Source organism: Colobus angolensis, unplaced genomic scaffold, assembly GCF_000951035.1.
Source record: "Colobus angolensis palliatus isolate OR3802 unplaced genomic scaffold, Cang.pa_1.0 Scaffold17, whole genome shotgun sequence".
In the NCBI taxonomy this organism is placed as follows: Eukaryota; Metazoa; Chordata; class Mammalia; order Primates; family Cercopithecidae; genus Colobus; species Colobus angolensis.
In genome coordinates this window covers 4,353,631-4,369,592 of record NW_012114821.1, presented here as the reverse complement: position 1 = coordinate 4,369,592, position 15,962 = coordinate 4,353,631, and the positions used below count along the sequence as shown (strand labels likewise).

General features: G+C 38.0%; 1 protein-coding gene across 1 annotated transcript in view; it reads right to left on the bottom strand.

Annotated features, from left to right (window-relative positions):
• Positions 1–15,962, bottom strand: part of PTK2 (protein tyrosine kinase 2) — a 309,021-nt gene that overhangs the window by 218,668 nt on the left and 74,391 nt on the right. Inside the window, exon 6 of the mRNA XM_011938127.1 lies at positions 1,876–1,963. Within this exon, the coding sequence (XP_011793517.1) occupies positions 1,876–1,963 (88 nt within the window). The remainder of the gene's footprint in view (positions 1–1,875; positions 1,964–15,962) is intronic.

Genomic DNA, 15,962 nt, shown 5'->3' with positions numbered 1-15,962 from the left:
GTAGGCTTCCAATAAGCTCAGCTGGAATCTGAAAATGCCTTTAATCTTTCCATTTTACCAACTTAAATTCCTCTCTTATTCAACTCTGTATTATCGTAAACCCTCAAAACTTGTCACCAATCCCTTACCTCAGGGGTCCCCAAACCCTGAGCCATGGATCAGTACCAGTCAGTAGCTTATTAGGAACCAGGTCACACAGCAGGAGGTGAGCCGTGGGCAAGCGAGCATTACCGCCTGAGCTCTGCCTCCTGTCAGATCAGCAGTGGCATTAGATTTTCACAGGAGCACAAACCCTGTTGTGAACTGCACATGCGAGGGATATAGGTTGCGCGTTCCTTATGAGAACCTAATGCCTGATGATCTGAGGTTAAACAGTTTCATCCCAAAATCATTCCCCTACACTCCATCCCCCTACACTCCATCCCCCAACACCCTGTGGCTCTGGTCTGTAGAAAAACTGTCCTCAAAACTGGTCACAGGTGCCAAAAAGGTGTTAGGTAAAGCAGCAGTCCCCAACCTATCTCCTATGTCACGACTTCTTCACAGACAAGATGAAAACAGACACACCCCCGCCAACAGCTGGAAACTTCCTTAGCTTCCTACTCTCTCAGCTTGAACCTTTTAAGTGGTAACATCTATCATTATCTCACATAGAAAAATATAGAACAACTTACCTTCTTACCTCCTTCTTTTGAATCTAATTCACCATTGCTCTTTCATGGCAGTAAGTGCCTAGACTTACATAATAAGCCTTTTTCTTCCTTATTTTCATATCCTGTTTTAGTTCAATCTCTGAGTCCTATCAAATCCATCCACTAAATTTGCGTATTATAATATACTTTCACTTTTATCTAATTTCTTGCCAGAATGATTGAAGAGCCTCTAAACATGCTTGCAACCTTTTAAAAATTTAATCTATCCCTGATATTGCCATCTAATCACAGTGGTCTCAAAAACAGCTCTGGTTAAGGCATTCGCTAACTAAAGTTTTCAAATGGCTCCCAATATCTGCAGGAGAAAACCTAAACCCCTGTTTACATGATGTTTGTGGTCCCTCTCTCACCAAAATGTTATGAACTATTTTAGCTAAGACTGCACCACATTTTCTCTCTCCCCTCCGTGTTCTTGTCTAGAAAACACAACTCTTCTCTACAAAGTCGGAGATTCCTCAAATGATGCTTTTTGGTGAAGCCATCTCAATACCAAATCTATACTAGGTCAGCAGACTCTTCTATGCACAGTCACATCATTCATGCTTACCAACAGCAAAGGATCAAACATAAAGTCACTGTTTACAGGAATCCTCCACTAGACAGAAGAATTTAAAGGTGTGGATTATGTGATTTATTTCTGCATTTCAGGTCCGGAATAGTTAATAAATATTTTTATTAAAGCAAAAAAAATTACCAAGTACAATTAATGACAAAATTATATGTACAATTGTCTTTTTGATGTTTATTACATTTTTGGCCTTTTACCTTATATATATTTATTGTCTATCTGATGCCTTACGGGGTAAAAAGCAAAGCAGATCAATTTTATATGGGTATAGTCGGCTCTGCAACAATCTCTATCTATGACAAATTCGTTGATATTCAGGCATAATAATAGTATTTAAAGCTCAAGAAATGACTGTAGACTTACTGTCTCCATATGATAGAAGTTACCTTTTAAGATTTGCTCAAGTATACAAAAGCTCACAAAGAACAAAAAAATTAATAATTTCATACTGGTTAAAAGATTCTTATTGCCATTCAGCAACAAATTTCTATTCCTCCAAATGTGAGCTTTATTCAAATTTGAAAAAATAAAAATACGTAATAAATAGGATTCAAAGAAACAAACAAAAAAGTATATTAAAGCAGCCTCTAATACCTGTTGATAGAAGAAATTCAAAGTTGGCTTATCTTCAGTAAACTGGTTTAGAAATCCTTTTGGCAAATAACGAATTCTCAATTCATATCTAAAAATAATTCACAAAACAGAACAATTAGATATTAGTCATTTTCTCAATTTATAGTCTAAAATTACAATATTATTTTGAGTATAGCATTCCTAATTACTCTGAAAGATGATTTTAAATATAAGCTAAAATCAATTAATCTTTAAATGTGATTTTTAAACATTTTAGCATGAAAAAAAGAGCACATATCATAGATGTGCTACAGCTCAGTGATTCAAGGAAACAGAGAATAGGACTTCTGGGCCTTAAGAGGCCTCTTAAGGCCTCTTGCTCAGAAAGCTAAGCTTTAAGAATGGATAAAACAAACCAACATCACCAGAATGCTCTTTATCTTTCTCATTCTCTCTTTATGTGTATGTGTGGCTCTACCCATATGAACACTCTAAATGTCTTCTGGCAAACATATGTACACAATTCGGTTGCATATATACCTAGGAGCACTGGACAACAAATACATCCATTAGCTTTAGCAGATATTATCAAACAGCATGCCAAAGAGTTTGTAACAAGTCAAACTTCCACCAACACCATGGGGATGTTCCAGTTCCTCTATATCCTTTTCTCCACTTGGCATTTTCTAACTTTCTTGTTTTACTCACTCTGATTGGCATACTGTAATAGTGCATGGTGATTTTAATTGGCATTTATTTGGTAAAAGTAATGAAAGTGAGTACTTTCACATCCTTTTTGGTCATTTTGAGTATCTTCTTTTGTGAAGTACCTGTTGAGTTTTTTATTTTTTCTGCCTAGGCTGGTCTTGAACTCCTGGTCTCAAGGGATCCTTCCACCTTGGCCTCCCAAAGTGCTGGGATTACAGGTGTGAGCCTCCACCCCTGGCCATGTTCAAGTTTTTGTCCTTGTTTTCCTACTAAATGGTCTACCTTTTCTCCTTCACCACCTACTGATTTGTAGGTGTTCTTTATATATTCTAGATTTGAAGCCTTTACCTCCTATTGATTTGTAGGTGTTCTTTATATATTTTAGATTTGAGGCCTTTGTTAGACACAGTGAATATCCTCTTCCGTTCTGCAGCTTAATGGTATTGTTTTTTTAACCACTCAACAAAATTTCAATGCAATCTTTTGAGGAAGCAAAGTTTGGTACACATATGCAAGTTCTGCTAAGACTTATAAATGTCCACTTTATTAAAATAAAAAATTGCCAAACAATTCGGTTCCATTTCACTTTTACTCTCAGAAAGAGTTCAATAACTTACTGTAGATATTCTACACTGGGTTATTATACAAGTATAACAGATTTCATTTATTTTCAACTTAGGATTTACCAGGCACATAACTATTTTATGTGCACTATTTCTCTCTCTTTGAGACAGGGTCTGGCTCTATTGACCAGGCTGCAGTGCAGTGGCACAATCTCAGCTCACTGCAACCTCTGCCTCCCCAGGCTCAAGTGATCCTCCCACCTCAACCTCCCGAGTAGCTGGGGCTACATGCACATGCCACCATGCCTGGCTAATTTTTGTATTTTTAGTAGAGCTGGGGTTTTGCCACGTTGCCCAGGCTGGTCTTGAACACCTGAGTTCAACAAATCTGCCTGCCTCAGCCTCCCAAAGTGCTTCGATTCCAGGCGTGTGAGCCACCACATCTGGCCTGTGCACTATTTCTCTTAATCAATTTAATAATCAGAGAAGAAAGGTATAATTATTCGCATTCTGCAGACTAAAAAAATGCTCAGCCAAAAATTATTAGTTCCAGGGTTACATGTCACTGATTCAAACAGGTCTAAGGAGGCTCCCATTTTATTTATTTTTTTTGGTGGCAGGAAGCTCCCATATTAAAGATAAGGAAACTGAGGTTCAAAATGAAACAATGGGCAGCCTGGCTCCAAATCCATTCTTTTTTTTTTTTTTTTTTTTTGAGATGGAGTCTTGCTCTGTTGCCCAGGCTGGAGTGCAGTGGCTGGAGGTTTACGCCATTCTCCTGCCTCAGCCTCCCGAGTAGCTGGGACTACAGGCGCCCACCACCTCGCCCGGCTAGCTTTTTGTATTTTTTAGTAGAGACGGGGTTTCACCGTGTTAGCCAGGATGGCTAGCTTTTTGTATTTTTTAGTAGAGACGGGGTTTCACCGTGTTAGCCAGGATGGTCTCGAACTCCTAACCTGGTGATCCGCCCGTCTCGGCCTCCCAAAGTGCTGGGATTACAGGCTTGAGCCACCGCGCCCGGCCTCCGAATCCATTCTTTTAACATCCAGCATTCTGATTCTGATGATGATTATCAACTAACATTTTCTGAATATTTAGGGTATGACAGGAATTGTGGTAAGCATTTCACACAGATGATTTCTTTTTAAAGAAGCATAAGGAACATGGGCTCTAGATAAAGATCACCTACGGGAGGTCATGTCACTTATTCACTGTCAGCTATCACTTCTCTGTGCCTCAATTTCCTTATAAGGATGTTACAAGAAGTCAGTAGACACAAAACACCCAGAACAGTCACTGGCATATCATAATAAATGGTTTCTAAGGTTTATCGAGTTATTAGTAATAACTCGATAACTGTTTATTCCAGCACAGATCATGTCTCACGTAGAGCTGGAGGTGCTGGAAATTCAACAGTGAAAATTCAACAGTGAATAACAGGCAAAGTGCTAGGTCTCAAAAAGTCGGCATTTTTGTGGCAGAAGTCAGACAGCAAATACACAAATATATGTGAGATGGCAGTCAGCGTCATAAAAAAAATCAAAGTAAGGGGAATAACAAATGATTATTATTTTTATAAAGGATAGTCAATGATGGACACTGATATGATATCTGAGCAAAGATCTAAACAAAGGAGATGAGGAAGGGCGTTATACAGTTATGTGCAGAGAAAAAGTGTTCTAATCAGGTGGAACAGACTATGTAAAGGCCCTGCTGCTGGAGGATGCCTGGGAAGACAAGTGTAGCTGGGGCAGCCTGCATGAGGGCAGTGAGTAGAAATGAAGCTTCACACAGACCCTTACAAGTCATGATAACAGGGTTCTTTCTCAATGAGAAAGGAAGTCAAGGGCATGCTGTGCATAGAGAAGTGACATCACAGGATTTTCATTTTTCATGATTAGGGTATATACCATGCAGAACAGACAATGGGGACCAAAGGAAGAAGTAGGGAGACTAGGAGGAGCAAGATTCTGGGTGAGAAATAATAGCCAGGTTAATATTCACCTTATGTTCACAGATTGACAAGACAATTTTAGGGAATTACATAATCTTCCCTAGATCCTACAGCTATTTAGAGGTAGGCATGGGATTCCTCTCCAGCAAGAACATGAATATTTAAAGGCACAATGAAACGAAGAGAAGGCACCTATGTCTTAAAAACAGAAAGGAATTTAACTCAAGCCTGCTTATGTGAAGTTAGACAAGGCCTTTAGATCATGTTAAGAATTTTGATGGGAGCTAAACGACAAGAACACATCCACATAAATAAGGAAATAAGACACTGGGGACTAACAAGAGTGGTGGATGGGAGGAGGGAGAGGATCAGAAAAAATACCTGGTTGATGAAATAATCTGTAAACCAAACCCCTGTGACATGTAGTTTACCTATGTAACAAATCTGCCCATGTACCCCTGAACCTAAAATGAAAGTTAAAAAGAACTTTGTTCCCTGCTTCAACACACTACAGTCTAGCAAATTTCACACAAAACCCTACTGAAACTTTCCTCAGTCCTTAAACTGCAATGTGTGACACCATGTTCTCGTGCCCCACTAGAGCTGACATCCCTACTCTACTCTCTTACACAAAACTCACCATTTTCTTTACACGTCTGTTTGCCATTTTAAGAGTCTAGTTGCATCCTGACACATATTTCCACTTCTCTGCTATATGCCTCTCCATGGATTCCCAATAGCAGCTAAATACTATGCCCTAAATAAAATCATTCTTCTGTTCCTACTCTTAGGCAGTATGTTCTTATTCATGTCATTGTCATCTAGCTTCCTCAGTCTTACCACCAAATATGAGCACTAAGACACCCAAAAGTAACCAACTGAGGATAAGGAGGAAGAGGGTATGTTTTTGAAAAGCTGAGTTAGATTAAGAATATGATAGTCCTGATACTGAGAAGGGTTAGCTAGCTAGTCTGTCTTTAGTGAAGTAAACAAAGCATTAACTTCACACAACACAGATGCCCTCATAAAAAAAACTGGTGTGAACAGTCTGCTCTTACAATAGACTTCCAATTTTTTTTTTAAAAAGGGAAGAATGGAAAGAGAAATTTATCATTTAGCAACAATTATAGTAATAATCACTGCAAGACAGAATCATCAATGAATGCTAAGATTAGTGGGTGAAAACGAGAAACAGAATGTTGTAGTATCGATGTATCTTCCCAGAAGATATTTCTTAATAATAAAGGGGAAACAGTAACCTTGTAGTGGTGAAACCTGGCTTCCATTATCTTAACCAAATGATCCAAGTTAGAACCATCTGTAAATTGAGTTGTGTCATTATGGACTTCCTGATACAATGCAACGAGAAAGGTAGGACATCTTGACTGTGGCAGTTTTGCCACACACGCATAACCTTAATCATAAAAACAATATCAAACTCAAATTGAAGAACACAATACAAATAACCAGTGAGTATTCTTCAAAAATGTAAAGGTCATAATGACACAAATTAAGCAATTGTCTCAGATTAGAGAAGACTTAAGGAGACATGACCATAATGTGGTGTTCTGAATTGGTCCTGAACCAGAAAAGGAACAGTAAGTGGAATAATTGGGAAATGTGAAAAAGTCATATAGATTTGTTACTAGGACTGCATCAACGTTAATCTCCTGGTTTTACTAGCTATATTATATAAGATTTTAATATTTAAGGAAACCGGTTGAAGGGTACCCAGGATTTCTGTGTACTATTTTGCAACTTTTGATATTATATTGAGAATTTTTAAATTCCCACAAATACAAGACTGACCCTTTTGTAGCTGTGGTGACAAACACCATCCCCCCCCAACACACACACACAAAACCAGTTTTAAATCAGCTTGGTTAATAAATACCAGTTGTACAGCCACAGACCCACTCGAAACTAATTTTAAAGCACCTTTAATCAATCAACGGATAACTTGCCTCAATGAACACACATCTGCAGGTCAACTGATCGGCAGCTCCTTCTTTAATTCAGTCAAACAGGAACTAACTCTAAAGAACATGCTTCTAAAGACGAACAGTCTAACTTGTGTAACCATGTGTCTAAAATTGATGCCAACCCATTCCCACCTCTGAAAGTTGGCCAGTTTCTCAATTTCATACTTCCAAAAACCTTGTATAGTATCAGTAGTGTGTTCTCCTCAGGGAGACTGACTGATCAGCACAGCTTTCCCTTAACAGTATAATAAAGCCTCTTTTTTCCGATTTAGATAATGAATGATCATGATGTCAGATTTGGACAATATGTAAGTAGTAAAACTTTTTTTTAAGCAAAAAAATCATTATGACCAAAATCAGAATATCAGTTACCTCCAGAAGCAAAGAACAGAGAATGAAATTGGGAATGGGCACACCTCTAATTTAATGGGCTACAATTCATTAATTCATACAAAGACAATAAATATGTTGCTGATAGGAAACACAGAAACAAAGAGGGGCACTACGTACTGGTGACAGAAAGTATAGATGAATATATTATAATCATGAACTTATATATACTTAACAACATAGCCTTAAAATCATAAAGAATCACAAGACAGAATTACTAAAAAAAAAAAAAAAAGTACGTCAACAATTACAGTTGAATAGTTTCTTCTGAGATGAGCATGTAGCAAAATATATGTGTATGATATATACATTGAATACATTAAATGTCACTTTTCAAGCAAAGTATGAACAATATAATCTTCAAATAATATGACAATAAGCTTGAAAAAATGTACACAAACACACTTGCCCTCTTTATAATAAGAGAACATACCATTTTTTCAAAAGGAATGAAAATATCAACTAAGTACTAAGGCACAAAGAATCATCTCAACATAGTTAAAAAAGAGTCAACACCATAAAACTGTTATTCTTCCTGTAATGCAACAAAATAAATCCATAACCAATAATCTTTTGTTTTATAAGCACATATGGCAGAAACCTAAACAACACACTTAATCCACCCCTTGGTTTCTTCCCAAAATCTTGAAACAAATATCAAAACACTGATTGATAATAAAACACTATCTAACACAGTTGTGAGACACAGACAAAACTAAAATGACCATTTATAGTAAAATACATTTATTGGTAAACATGAATGAATGAAAAAAAGTAAGCTAAGTGTTCAATTTAGAAAAAAGTGGTAAACAGAATAAAATATAACCTTCATAATAGGAATATATTATAGAGTAAGAATTAGCTTAGTAAAGATGACACAAAGGCTTTGCAGAGAAGACATTAGAAGGCATCCAAGACAATGGACACAGATGTCACAGACAAAATCCAGATGAGGGGAACCTGTAGGACAAGCAACACAGCTTCCTTCACAAACTGCAAGTAAAGGGGAGAAACTGGACGAAGATGCTAGAGATTACAGAAGACTGAAAAGACAAAGGGCACACCTAATTTGGATCCTAATTCAAATAACTTATCTTTAAAACTTTTGTCATGATATTTAATAAACAAGTCAAACTTTGAATACTGATGGGATAGTTTATGAAATTAAGAATAATTTTTGGAGATTTTTAACAATTTTTCGTTATATTTTAGAGCAGTAGTTCTGAACCTTGAGAGATTCTGCCCCCTCCCTGTTTCCCCTAGGGGACAACTGGCAGTAACTGGACACATTTTTGCCTGTTACAACTAAAGAGGGTGGGGTGGTGGGCTCCTATCATTTAGTGGGTAGAAGCCATACAACATATATATACAAAAGCTCCCCACAACAAAGAATTATCTGGCCAAAATTTTAATCCATGATTAAAATTTAAAAAACAACAAAGAAAAGCATGTTGTCATGTTATGGACAGACCATTTTGAAGTCTAAACTATTTCCACCAATTTATAACTTTGTCACCAAAAAGGAGTGGATGCACTGCTCATAAAAAATCTGAAAACAAAAATTTCTAACATTTCAAGATTTCTCCACTAAATAAAAAAACTGATGTTAAAATATGAAAATACATTTCAAAATCAATTATATTGAAAGGAATGATCATGGAATATGGAAATTCACTGACCAAATTTCAACAAATGTTTACATAATTGGTGACTGGTAATGAAAAATCAGTATCATGGTAAGGCACATACAGAAGGTATCCCTTCTATTTAATTATGCATATCTTTGTCAAGAATACTTTTTGCTATGACAACCATTAAAAGCAATAACAAAATAAATAAAACCTGAAATAAGACCTTTGAATCAGAAGTGGGGCACGGTGGCTCATGCCTGTAATCTCAGCACTTTAGGAGACAAAGACAGGAGGAGTGCTTGAGCCCAGGAGTTTGAGATCAGCCTGGGCAACATAACAAGACCTTGTCTCTACTAAAAATAACGTAACACAACACAACATAACATAACATAACATAACATAACATAACATAACATAACATAACATAACATAACATAACATAACACAACATAAATAACATAACATCAGCCGACCGTGATGGCATGTGCCTATGACCCCAGCTACTCGGGAGGCTGGGGTGGGAGGATGGCTTGAGCCCACGAGGTTAAGGCTGCAGTGAGTCATGATTGCACCACTGCACTCCAGGTTGGATGACAAAGACAGACCCTGTCTCCCCTCTCCTCTGCCAAAAAAAGACCTTTGAATTAGTATAGTCAAAACTATAAACGCTGATCACAGTGGCTAAGGCAGAAAGACCATATAAGGCCAGGAGTTGGAGTCCAGCCTGGGCAACACAATGAGACCTTGTCTGTACAAAAAAATTATTTTAAAAATTAGTTGAGTGTGATGGCAAACACCTCTAGTCCTAGGTAACTGGGAGGCTGAGGAAGGAGGACTACTTGAACCCAGGAATTCAAGGCTACAGCGAGCTATGATGGTACCACTGCACTCCAGCCTGTGTAACAGGGCAAGACCTTGTCTCAAAACAACTATTTAACCAAGACTTTCTTTAAAAAATAAACCATACTAGGCCGAGGGCAGTGGCTCACACCTATCATCCCAGCACTTTGGGAGGCCAAGGCGGGCGGATCATGAGGTCAGGAGATCAAGACCATCCTGGCCAACATGGTGAAACCCCATCTCTACTAAAATACAAAAAAATTAGCCAGGTGTGGTGGTGTGAGGCTGTAGTCCCAGCTACTCAGTGATGCTATCTCACATCACTGCAACCTCCACCTCCCAGGTTCAAGCGATTCTCCTGCCTCAGCCCCTCTAAGTAGCTGGGATTACAGGCGTGCACCACCACGCCTGGCTAATTTTTGTATTTTTGGTAGTGATGGGGTTTCACCATGTTGGCCAGGCTGGTCTTGAACTCACCGTCTCAAGTGATCCATCTGCCTCAGCCTTCCAAAGTGCTGGGATTACAGGTGTGAGCCACCGCACCTGGCCCACTGCATGCTTTTAAAGTTTCTACTTTTATGTATACTTTACAGCCTACATTATACAATCAATATGTTGACCATAAGTGAATAAATAAAAAATTGATTAAAGAGAGACAACATAAGGCTGATAGGGAGATTTAACAATGTAAAACATGCAGTATCTCCCCATGTTATCTCAAAATTTTAATTCAATTCCATTTTCAGTACTTTCAAGGAGGAGAGAACTCTTGGAGAAATAATAATTCACTAAAAACTAAGAACTTGGGAAAAGAAAATAATCAGAGAGGCGCCTTGCCATGATGCTACAAAGCCATGAGAAGATGAAAACAGAGAGGAAGGTAAGTGGGAGAGAAGAGAATCAGAAAACAGGAAGACACTGGAGGAAAAAGAACAGGGGAAGAATTCAACTGTACAACCCAGGACTAAACAGTAACACTGGTGGGCAGGGCTTCCTCTTTCATTTTCTTATATATTGCTAGGGCAACCCAGTACTGTACCAAATGCAGGGGGAAGGGGAGCGAGCGAGTTAAGGTGAAGAATGTAAGATTTCAAAGGAAAGCAGGCATGCTGAATCAGCTGTTTTCAAAGGAAAGTATTCACCTTGGTACTGTCAGTGTCTGGCACAGAAGCATTCAGTAAATGTTTAATAATAAATCAGTAAATTTGCTTTATCAAATGCCAAGAAAGGCTTCTCCTAGATTTGGTCCTCAAATCCCTGAATTTGACATCTGAAAGGAATAGTGATATCCAATTAACTCAGTCAGAAGCCGAACAGATCACTCTATGTAGGTGATTTCAGACAATCAATATAATTTAAATTATAATTCACTTAATTATTTAAGTGAAAAACTTTACAGTTTAAATCTGTTGGAAATCTCCCAAAGCTTCATACCTTTTACTGTATTATAAACTAGATCTGGTAGCATAATTTAAAACAGTTTTGCCTGACTCAAGCTCCTAACAAATACTACCTACTTAACTAGGCTCTCCCAGCATCCCAGAAACAGGTAAGCTCCCACCTGCCCCTGGACTGACTGGGAAAGCGTTGAGGACAGGCTGGGGCACACATGCACACTTCAGGAGTGATTTTCAAACGCAGCCTCAGACCCTAATGGTCAACATAAGTTCCCCTGGAGCCTGTGTGGGGATTGGGAAGAGCTGGCGGCTACCCCAGCCACGGCTCTGGGCCTTCCAGTGACTTCTGAAGGAATTTACCATTCCCTTATTTACATGTTCTATGTGGTCTTAACCAACATGTGTTCCCAACAATCTCGTTAGGTGTTTTCACTTTTTACTTTATAAAAAGTGTGTCATGCTGTACGTCATATTCCAGGACTTTTTAAAACTGAGGTAAAATTCACATAAAATATTAACCATTTTAAGATGTGAAAGAAAATTAGTAGTATTTAGCGTACTCACAAAGTTGTGCTAGGACTTATTTTGTCACATGATGTTATACAGCTAAGCTTCATGCATATTGTTACTCGTACCTGTAGTTCATTAATTTTGACTTGTGTGACATTCTACCACCATGTGAATAATCCCCAAGTGACTTAACTGTCACTGCTTATGCCATGAACACTATTGCAGTTATAGCCTAGTATAGAAAGTAGAGCTAGAGTCTCTGAAAGAAAGAACTTGAAGGAGAACTGCAGGATGGTAGGGCATGTAATCACTTGACATTCAAGAGGATGCCAAGCTGGATTCCCAGGTAGTTTCACCAATTTATTAAAACATTCTCCCTAGCAGTGCAGGTGAAAGACTGTCAGGTCCACAGCCTCTCCAGCTACAGAGTGTCAGACAGCTGACTTTTCGCCAACTAGAGGTAGAGTTTCACTGAGCTATTGATTTGAATTTCCCTGATCAATAAAGAAGCTGACAGTGCCTTCTATGTTAACTGGCCAAACTTATTTTTTCTTTTATGAAAATACCTTCATGTCTCTTGCCTATCTATTATTGAGATGTCTGCATTTTTTTTTTTTTTTTTTTTGGGAGATGGAGTCTTGCTCTGTCACCTAGGCTGGAGTGCAGCGGCACGATCTCAGCTCACTGCAAGCTCTGCCTCCCAGGTTCAAGCAACTCTCCTGCCTCAGCTCCCCCAGTAGCTGGGATTACAGGCGTCTGCCATGATGCCCAGTAACTTTTGTATTTTCAGTAGAGACAGGGTTTCACCCTGTTAGTCAGGCTGATCTCGAACTCTTGACCTCAGGTGATTCGCCCATCTTGGCCTCCCAAAGTGCTGGGATTACAGGCATGAGCCACAGTGCCCGGTCAGCAATTTTTATATTGATCAGAACTCTTAACACCACCCTTTGTTGACTGCATGTGTTACAAATACCTTCTCCCACTTTGCAACTTGTTCTTGTACTTTGAAAATGTATCTTTTGCAGAATGTCTTAATCTTAGTACAGTAAAATTTGCCATTCTTTCTTTTTATAGTGAACATTTTGGAGCCCTTAAGAAACTCTTCCTAACCCAGGGCCAGAGACACATTCAACTACACTTCCCACAAAACATGTTTTTTTAAAGTTTTGCATGTGATGTTTGTACATCTCATAGATTTGTGTATTGAGGTAGAATCCAATTTTGTTGTTGCTCTTCTTCCTACATGGATAGCCATTTATCAATCCAGCCCTTCCTTTCAACCAGTGACATGTCATAACACAGAGCTCTCTAAGGTCATCCTGCCTGAGACAGTTATGACCAAATACGTGTGCAGCACGCTAGCTTACCAAGCTGTTTAAAGAGTGAAGACCAAATGAACAAGTCTATATTTCAGGTTTATTCAACAGTATGAATAGAATCTATAGCAGACAGCACAAAAGAACAAGCTATGTCCAAATATGTCATGGAAATCAAAATTTATACCCCATTATATTGCTGAATCCTGGAACTTTCATTTGACTGTTGAGATCTTACTCCTCCAGAATTAAAGACAGAACTGTAGCTGCCTTCACATACCCACCTATGAACCTAGATGTCTGCAGGTGACAGAAAAAAAATTTGTCATGTTCAGCTTCTTGTACTTACATATCTAATACAGGAGTAGAGAAGAAACAGCTAAATGTTTGGATTCAGTTTCCACTATACCACCCATTTAAGCCATATGATCTCCAGGAAAAGTTATTAAGCCTTTCCAAACTAAGGCTTTCTCACAAGTAAAATGGCAAAAAGAGAGTACCTACATAAGACTATCATAACAGAAATTAATTTTGATGAACTACATCAAATATCTGACACACAGTAAACAACATGTGTTAATATGGTAATACTGTTATTAACTTAAGCTAATATTGTTTGGTTCCTAGTTGAAGACAAGTTTCTATACTATCACATTACTTTGCTTCTGGGCTTCTTTCACACATGCATTATCAATATATTATTTATTCAGTTTTTATTCAAATATTGTTTATTGGGTGCCTATAGTACATCAGACATGACTAGAACCAGGAATATAAGAGTGAAGAAAACAAAGTCCCTGAGAAAGAAAGATAGACAACACATATATAATATCAGTCTTCATAAGTCTGTAAAAAATTAACACACTATATGAGCTGATGAAAAATCACAAGGAGCTTCAGGTAGGCAGTGGGCTCTTTAGGTAGCCAGTAGGAGACCATAGGGAAGCAGTGACATTCAAGCACATTCCTGGAATGAGGAGGTCCAAGCCATGCCTGGAAAAGGCAGAACATACTCAGCAGAGTCACATCAAGTTCAAAGGCCCCAATAAGAAAGCCAGGGGGCTAGAGTTGAATACGTGAAAAGTTGTAAAAGATAAAGGAAAAAAGGGAAGTGAGACAAAGAAAGCATTAATTAAGATGAAGGGCTATATTATTCAACAACTAAAAAGTCTGGCAATAGAGAAGAAACCATCACATCGGATCCCAACTTGAGTATTTATGGAAAGAACTCTAAAATATGTTAAAGAATTTAATGGAAGGAAAACTGAAATCAAAGGGACCAGTGTCACCAGAGTGGAGGAGGAAGAGGAAGAGCAGAAGGAGATAAGGACTGTGAGGTCATCAGAAACTCCAGAGTGTGCTCTGAGTGTGATGAGAAGCTACTGGAAGTTTCTGAGCCCAAATGATTTACAAATAGAATTGGATGGCTTACATTCTAAAAGATACATCAGCAAATCCCATCAGCTCCCACCTTAAAAACACAATCCTGTACAACTGTTTCTCACCACTTCTATTATTATTCCCCTACTGCACCATCTTTTAGGATTTTTGCCTGGGTTATTGCACTAATTTATCAGTTTCCCTGCCTCCATCCAATCAAATGTATGATGTAATGCCCAAGGCAGGAGTAGAAAAGAGGTTACTGGAGCACCCCAACATTTAAAAGCTAAACAGTTCAGAAAGACTATGAATGGTTAATGAAGGAAAACCAAAGCAGTTTGGTATCCAGGAAGCTAAGTGAGGAATATTTATTAAACTCTTGGTGATAATAGCTTGTATTGTAATTGCCTTCTATATGCCTAATGACGCTTTAAAAGATGTTTACAATTTTTTTCACATGATATTAACAGGGTATAATCCTTTTCCCCCTGGTTATTATTTGTCTAATATATTTTGTTCCCTTTCTGCTTATATTTTAAGTTCTTCAAATTCAGTTACTATTTCGTTTCATGGAGCCAATGCATATTTAGATCTACCCAATTTTTTCCATCTCGCATCCGAGACCCTCCCCCTTCAGAGATCAGTTTCGTTTTTCCTAAGGTGTTTTTGTCAGAGGTTCCTTTGGTGGTAAATCCTCTAAGGAAAATGTCTCTATCTCACCCTGTTCTTGAATGGCAATTTAACTGGGTAAACAAATACAGGTTGCCAGCTGCTTTCCTCACCACTTTGAACATATTATCCCACTATTTTCTTGGCATCTATTATTGTTGTTGAAAAGTCTGAATTTTTCTCTGGGTGTCATCCTGTTGTGTTCTCTGGTACAACAATATTTTACTATTAATACAATCTGCCAAAGCATCTGTTTAGTTTTATTGACTCTGTTTGGGATTTTATGTTAATCCTGTATTTCAAGGCTCATGTCATTCACTGATTATAAAATATTCTCAACCATTATCTCTTAGGATTATCTCCTCTCTTCCCCATTCTTGTTCATTCTTCTTGAGTTTCTATTAGAAATGGGTTGACCTTCTCATTCTTCATGTTACAGCAACTTACATTCACATTTTCCATCTTTTCATCTCTGTGGTATGTTCTGGGAAATTTTTTGTCTTGTTTACTAATTTTTCAGCTATGTCTAATCTGCTATTTTATCTATCCTATGATTTCTAGAACTTCTATTTGGACTATCCAAATTCTCTTGGTTATTTTTGATAGTCTCCTGCTCCTTACTGACACTTAAATTCCTCCCCTTTTAAATACACAGAACCATCAGTATTAACCCTCATAACTCTTGAAAATACCTCATCAGTTTATATGTCACATTTTCTCTACCTACTATGCATGTAACTTTCACTAATCTTTTTTTTTTTTTTTTTT